At 46.2% G+C, this 6,862-nt stretch overlaps 1 protein-coding gene across 1 annotated transcript in view; it reads left to right on the forward strand.

The window, feature by feature from the left end:
* Positions 1-6,178, forward strand: part of LOC107155427 (ubiquitin-conjugating enzyme E2 variant 1-like) — a 9,294-nt gene extending 3,116 nt beyond the window's left edge. Inside the window, exon 2 of the mRNA XM_048783561.1 lies at positions 5,805-6,178. Coding sequence (XP_048639518.1) covers positions 5,805-6,163 — 359 coding nt within the window. The 3' untranslated portion in view covers positions 6,164-6,178. The remainder of the gene's footprint in view (positions 1-5,804) is intronic.
* The last annotated feature ends 684 nt before the right edge of the window (positions 6,179-6,862 follow it).

Here is a 6,862-nt window from a genome sequence, read left to right on the forward strand (position 1 = left end):
GGGGGCGGGGGAGGGGCAGGGCATACCTGTAATCCCAGCAGCTCAGGAGCCTAAGGCAGGAGGATCATGAGTTCAAAGCCAGCCTCAGCAACTTAGTGAGACCCTGTCTCAAAAAGACTTTTAAAAAGGGTTGGGGAGGGGGTGGGGATGTGGCTCAGTGGTTAAGTGCCCCTAGGTTTAATTCCCGGCACGAAGGGAAAAAAAGCAAGACCTGAACACGGGTCTGCTGGTGAAGCTGCAGCATGAGTTCTGCTCATAAGTCTCCCTTCCTAGGCTGGGCGGGCGAGAGAAGGAGACAGTGACAATCTCTGCCGCAGGAGAGGCCCACGTGACCTGCAGGGCCCCCCTCAAGAAGACTTTTGCCAGGGAGGGACCTGCAGGGCCCTCTCAGGAAGTCCTTTGCCAGGGAGGGGCAGGAGGATGGCGGTGCTGCATGCTGAAAGGAGTCTTGTGCCACAGGCCTAGTCCGCTCATACCAGGCGCTGGGTAAGCAGTCTTGAGATCCACAAATAGAGCTGAGCTGGGCAGCCCAAGGTTGCCATGGTTACTGGCCCTGATGCCACCACCTTGGTGGCTCAACTGAATGTGGCTTGGCTTTTTCTATTGCTTTGGAGCTCCCATAGTCTGATCTGTGACCAGGCTATGACTGTCCCTGCTTGGCAGAAGCCACCCAACTTTCAGGCCTTTCTCACCAAGGAATCTAGCAGAGGGATTGCTGCAGACTTGGGTTCGCAGGACTAAGGCCTCCATGGCTCTGTGTTCCCAAGAAGAAGGGAAGGCTCTGTTCCGGGGGTGACTGGGCTTGGCAATGGAAAGTTCAAGGGGGAGAAACCAACATGGAAAGTGCAAGCCATGGTTCTGAAGCAGTATGTTAAATATATAATGCCCAAGAGACCAGTGTTGGAGGGAAGCAAATTGGCAGGGCTGAGGGCTCTGGGGTTTTCTGTGCAGACAGATTCAGCTAGAGAAATTAAGATTGGAGCTCGTGCTGGGAGAAGTCCTTCACAGCCAGGACTGTAGCTGGGCAGAGGGACAGAGACTCAAGTGGCTGATCAGAGAGGCCTGTGGTGTGGGCATGTGGTTGGAGGGCCAGGCAGAGTGCTACCATCCTGGAGGTCAAGCATGAACTCAGTCTTGACAAAACATGGGCCACCATCTCGAAACTGGCTCACCCTTCGTCCCAGGAGCAGTGAGTACAGTTTCTCCCTTTGGTTTGTCTGGAAAGAAAGATTGAAGATATGGAGCAAGAAGCAGAAGCTGTGCAGGTCTTGAAGGGACCACCAAGACCCCATGCTTAATTAGCCTAGACCCTTACAAACTACTCTGTAGAGCTGGGGGGTGCAGTGCGGTGGTAGAGGGCTTGCCTACCCTGTGCGAGGTCCTGGGTTCCATCCCAGCACTACACACACACACACACACACACACACACACACACAAAACTCTTTGCTGGCCGAAACAGCTTGTTCTCATTAACCAATGACTTCAGAGCATAGAGGTCAAAGGCCTCCCAGCCCAGAAATTTCAAATTTCAGCTATCAGCTCTGATTTGGAAAGCAGAATGAGAAGGTGCCTCAGAACCTCCAATGTGTCACATTTTGCAGACTGTCACATTTTGTGCATTAAAATTGGGCCCCCAAGTTCACTTTCAACATGTGCCATGACATATTTGGGGAGTGAGGGTCAGGAGTCATGTCCTTGAAATCCAATAGCATCCCTTCAATGCATGTTTGGGGCCCTGGCCTGGGAAGCAACCTGATCCCAGCCTAAGAGAGATGGGCCTGGGGCACACAGAACACTGACTTCTCCACTAGTATCCAAATCAGAGCCTCTGTTTCAACCTTTCCCTGCCCCCTGCCCTGTGGCATGGCCAAGACAGATTTATGAAGCAATCGCAGAGAATCCCTCCCAGTGCTACACGGGCCCCTCATCCCAGGCGGGGTCCAAGCTTCTGGCGCTCCCTTAGTCTCACCCACAGGCAGAACTCAGGCGTTCCAGACTGGGCCCTGCTGGGGCTCCAGAAGATCCATGTTGGCAGCTAGACACATTGACACATGAGCCCTACGATGTCCAGTCGCTTCCAGGTCCATGGCTTGTCTTGCTAAAGGCAGAGCATGTCCGGGTGTGGGCAGAATTGGGGCTACAGGCCTTGGGAGTGTCCCTGCCTCGTGAGTGGCACCTGCTCCTCTTCAGTGTGTACATGTGGCTTTAAATTAAGAGATAAATATAAATACACACATGTACTTTTTGTTCTGCTTGTAAAAGTAATCATTTTCACTGTAAATTTTTCAAACAGTACATAAATACGATATGTCCTTTTCCAGTTTGTTGAGAATTTTTTTATGAATCACACACATATCTATGTATATGTGTATATGGAAAATATTTTAAACAAAATGGTAGAAAATATGTTTCCAAATTGCCTTTTTCAGTTAATATTATATTTTGTTGTTGTATTTGATACTGAGGATCGAATCCTGGGGCACTTAATCACTGAGCCACATCCCCAGCCCTTTTCTTTCTTTCTTTCTTTCTTTTTAAAATATTTTTTAGGTCTCAATGGACCTTTATTTTATTTATTTATATGTGGTGTTGAGAATCAAACCCAGTGCCTCACACATTCTAGGCAAGTGCTCTACCACTGAGCCACAACCCTACAGCCCAGCCCTCCTCAGCCCTTTTCTGTATTTTCTTTAGAGACAGGATCTTGCTAAGATGCCGAGGCTGGCTTTGAACTCGTGATTCTCTTGCCTCAGGCTTCCAAACCCCTGGGATTGCAGGCATGTGCCACTGCACCCAGTTAATACTATAGTACTATGTTTTGGACATTTAAATAACGCCAATACCTGGGCTGGAGATGTAGCTCAGTGGTAGAGCACTTGCCTAGCAGGCATGAGGCTGGGATTCCATCCCAGACACTACAAAATAAAAAAATAAGAGTCAACTCGTACAAATAGCCTTGTTTCTTTCATTCATTCATGTGTTCCTTCATTCCTTTATTCTGGTGTTTTGGCTTGAACCCAGGACTCATGCGTGCTAAGCACGTGCTTTGCCACTGAGCTCCAGCCCCCACCTCATTTCTTGTAAAGGCTTCATAATAACGAGGCTCTAACTTGACTATTCAGCTGGCCTGTGATGGATACCTCGGTGGTTTCCGGTTTTCACACCTTAAGTGATAGCACAGTGAGTGTACCTGCATCTGATCTCTGCACTTGTGAAGGATCTGTGGGGTGAATCCCAGGGAAGTGGGGTTGCTGGGTGCAAGGTGAGAAGGTTTTTCATTTGAATAGATATTTCCCTATTGTCACCTAGACAGCCACTACTGCCATCAGAGGATTTCGTCCCTTTTTGTGCTCTTTAGGCCTGGTCATCACCTTCGTGAGCATGTCTCCAACACATGGGGGTGGGTGGCTGGATGGGCCCCTACATAGTCCCAGGCATCTCTGCTCACCCACTCCCATTGCTGAAATGCTGTGGCTCTTGGTGGCAGGGTGGGAGGCTGCAGCAGAATCCAACTTAGGCTTCTGGAGCTTCTGCAGGTGGGGCCAGAGAGGATACCGATGCTTCACTCTCTTACCTTTCTTGTTAGTTTTCCATTTCTAAGGGCCCCTTATACAGTAAGAGGCCATAGACCTGTGTGGAATCAAGCAACTTATTACTGTGGGATCTTAGGCAATCACTCTGGCTTTCTGAGCTCTGGTTTCATTATCTGTAAGTAGAGATAATAGCGGTGCTTGCTGTCCAGATACAGTGGAGATCAGACACTGTAAAGTTTTAGTGCCTATCTGACAATTTTATCCCAAGTTTTTTGGGCCCCGTTTCATTGTCATTGTTTCTGTTGGTTTTCAGTCATGGGGTCATATTCACTTGTATGCCTAGTTTTTTTTTGTTTGTTTGTTTGTTTTTTTTTTGTGTGTGTGTATGTGTTTATTTATTTTATTTTATTATTATTATTATTATTTTTGCTATGTGTTGGAAATTGTATTTTTTGGGGGAATACCAGGGATTGAACTCAGGGGCATTTGACCACTGAGCCACATCCCCAGCTCTATTTTGTATTTTATTTAGAGTTTGGGTCTCACTCAGTTGCTTAACACCTCGCTTTTTTGCTGAGGCTGGCTTTGAGTTCACAATCCCCTTGTCTCAGCCTTCCAAGCTGCTGGGATTATAGGCATGAGCCACCACACCTGGCTGGATATTGTATTTTAATAATTACTTGCTGGAAAAATTTGAGGCCTGGGAGGATAGATTTTTATATGCTTCTGCAATAGACTAGGATGACCTAAATCCAAATTTAACAACTGTGGTTCCATGAACTTTGAGCTTTATAGGCCTATCTAAAGGAAAAATCCGTCAGGGTATAGGTGGCCATACCTGTAATCCTAGTGACTAGGGAGACTGAGGCAGGAGGGCCACCAGTTCAAGGTCAGCCTTAGCAACTCAGAAAGAGCCTATCTCCAAATTAAAAATAAATAAATAGAGATTAAAAGGGCTGGGGATGGGCTGGGCGCGGTGGCACATGCCTGTAATCCCAGTGTCTCAGAGGACTGAAGCATAAGGGTCACCAGTTCAAAGCCAGCCTCAACAATTTAGCAAGGGTGCTAAGCAACTCAGTGAGACCCTGTCTCTAAATAAAATACAAAATAGGGCGGGGATGTGGCTCAGTGGTCCAGTGCCCCTGAGTTCAATCCCCAGTACCCTCAACATAAGGTCCTTGCTTAGCATCTGGAGGGCCATCTTAAGTGACAGCAGCCATTTTAAGGAAAAAATTTCACTTTCCCACCCAAGGAAGGGCCTTTCTGAGAAAGGCTCACCATTCCCTCATACCAAGCCCCAACCCCTAACTGTCCTCATCAGGACCCGCTCGGCTCTGATTCCTGAGCCTGCCCCATAGAAGTCCCGGCACCCAAGCCTTTTTGCCTCTCTCTTTGTCAGCTCTGACAGACTCTCCTGGGTATCTCTGCCTGGTCTCCCGTTCCTCGCTTTCCCTTCACCCCTCCCCCCCAAAACAGGGCTGGGGATGTAGCTTAGTGGAAGAATGGCCCTGGGTTCAGTCCCCAGTATGGGGAGTAGGGGACAATAAAGCTAATTTCCCAGCTTTCTTCAGAATAAACACCTTGAAGGCAGAAGCATCGGGCTTTATCTCCCTGAGCCGGGTTGGCTGGTTTCTCTTTTTCTCTTGGAGATTAAACCCAGGGTCTCTGGCTTGCTGGGAGAGTTGATCTATTTTTTTTTTTAATATTTATTTTTTAGTTTTAGGTAGACACAGTATCTTTATTTTTATTTATTTGTTTATTTATTTTAATTAGTTATACATGACAGTAAAATGACTTTGATATATCATTCATTTGAATCAGATGGGATATAATTTCTCATTTTCTGAGTGTACAGGTTGCAGAATCTCTTTATTTTACATTTATGTGGTGTTGAGGATCAAACCCAGTGCCTCACGCATGCTAGGCGAGCACGCTACCACTGAGCCACAACCCCAGCCCAGAGTTGATATTTTTAATATTTAATAAAAAACTTTTTTCCACTCAGCATTTTGGTTGTCCCAAGTGGGAAGAGGGTCTGAGTCACTTAATCCATCGTCATGGGAAGCGCAGGCCTCACTGAATGGTCACCTGTTTGAAGCGTTTAGCCCAGTTCCTCCCATGGTTGGTGATACATCCAAACCTTCAGGAGAAGAAACTAAAGTTCCTAACTTATGACAAGACAGAAGAGAGGCTTTCTGTGACCAACCAACCCAGAGCCACAGCAGGGTCATAAAGCCTCTGTGCCCACTTAGTCCTCCCCACGTCTCTAAGCTCCCACCCATAATTACTTCTGTGATAGCAGCTTTGAAAATCTGAGTTGGAACAGCGACGCAAGATGGCAGCCACCACGGGCTCGGACAATTTATGAAAACCGAATATACAGCCTTAAAATAGAATGTGGACCTAAATACCCAGAAGCACCCCCCTTTGTAAGATTTGTAACAAAAATTAATATGAATGGAGTTAATAGTTCTAATGGAGTGGTGGACCCAAGAGCCATATCAGTGCTAGCAAAGTGGCAGAATTCATATAGCATCAAAGTTGTTCTGCAAGAGCTGTGGCGCTTAATGATGTCTAAAGAGAATATGAAACTCCCCCAACCTCTGGAAGGACAGTGTTACAGCAATTAATCAAAAGCAACGCCACCAGCCCTCCCCCCATTCGATTTAAGCAGTCTTCATTCTCCACCCTAGTAAATTTTCTAGATGCGTCTTGTAGACCTCAAAATACTGGAAAGGAAGCTCCCATTTGAAGGCAATTTATCTTAAGATATTGTAAATGATACTAATTTCTTGTCCATTTGAAATATATAAGTCGTGCTATAACAAATCAAAAAAAAAAAAAAAAAAAAAAAAAAATCTCAGTCGGAGCTGGGCATGAGGGAGCATGCCTGTAATGCTGGCTGCTTTGGAGGCAGGAGGATCACAACTCAAGGACAGCCTGGACATTTAATGAGACCCTCTCTCAAAAGAAAAACAAAAAGGCTTAGGGATGAGGCTGAGTGGCACAGCACCCCCGAGTCCAATCCGAGACCACATCCCTTCTCCGTTCACGTTCACTCCAAATAAAGGTCAAAGTCCTCACTGGCCCTGGTGCCCTCACCTCTAACTGAATTTTGTCCTTGCATATTCTGCTACAGTCACTTGGGCCTCCTGTTTCCTCTCTTTTATTGATTGATTGATTGATTGATTGATTGTGGGTACCAGGGATTAAACTCAGGAGCACTCGACCACTGAGCCACATCCCCAGCCCTATTTTGTATTTAATTAAAAATATATATATTATATATTATAATATTATATATATATATATATATATATATATATATA

Source organism: Marmota marmota, unplaced genomic scaffold (assembly GCF_001458135.2).
Source record: "Marmota marmota marmota unplaced genomic scaffold, marMar, whole genome shotgun sequence".
NCBI classification, from domain to species: domain Eukaryota; kingdom Metazoa; phylum Chordata; class Mammalia; order Rodentia; family Sciuridae; genus Marmota; species Marmota marmota.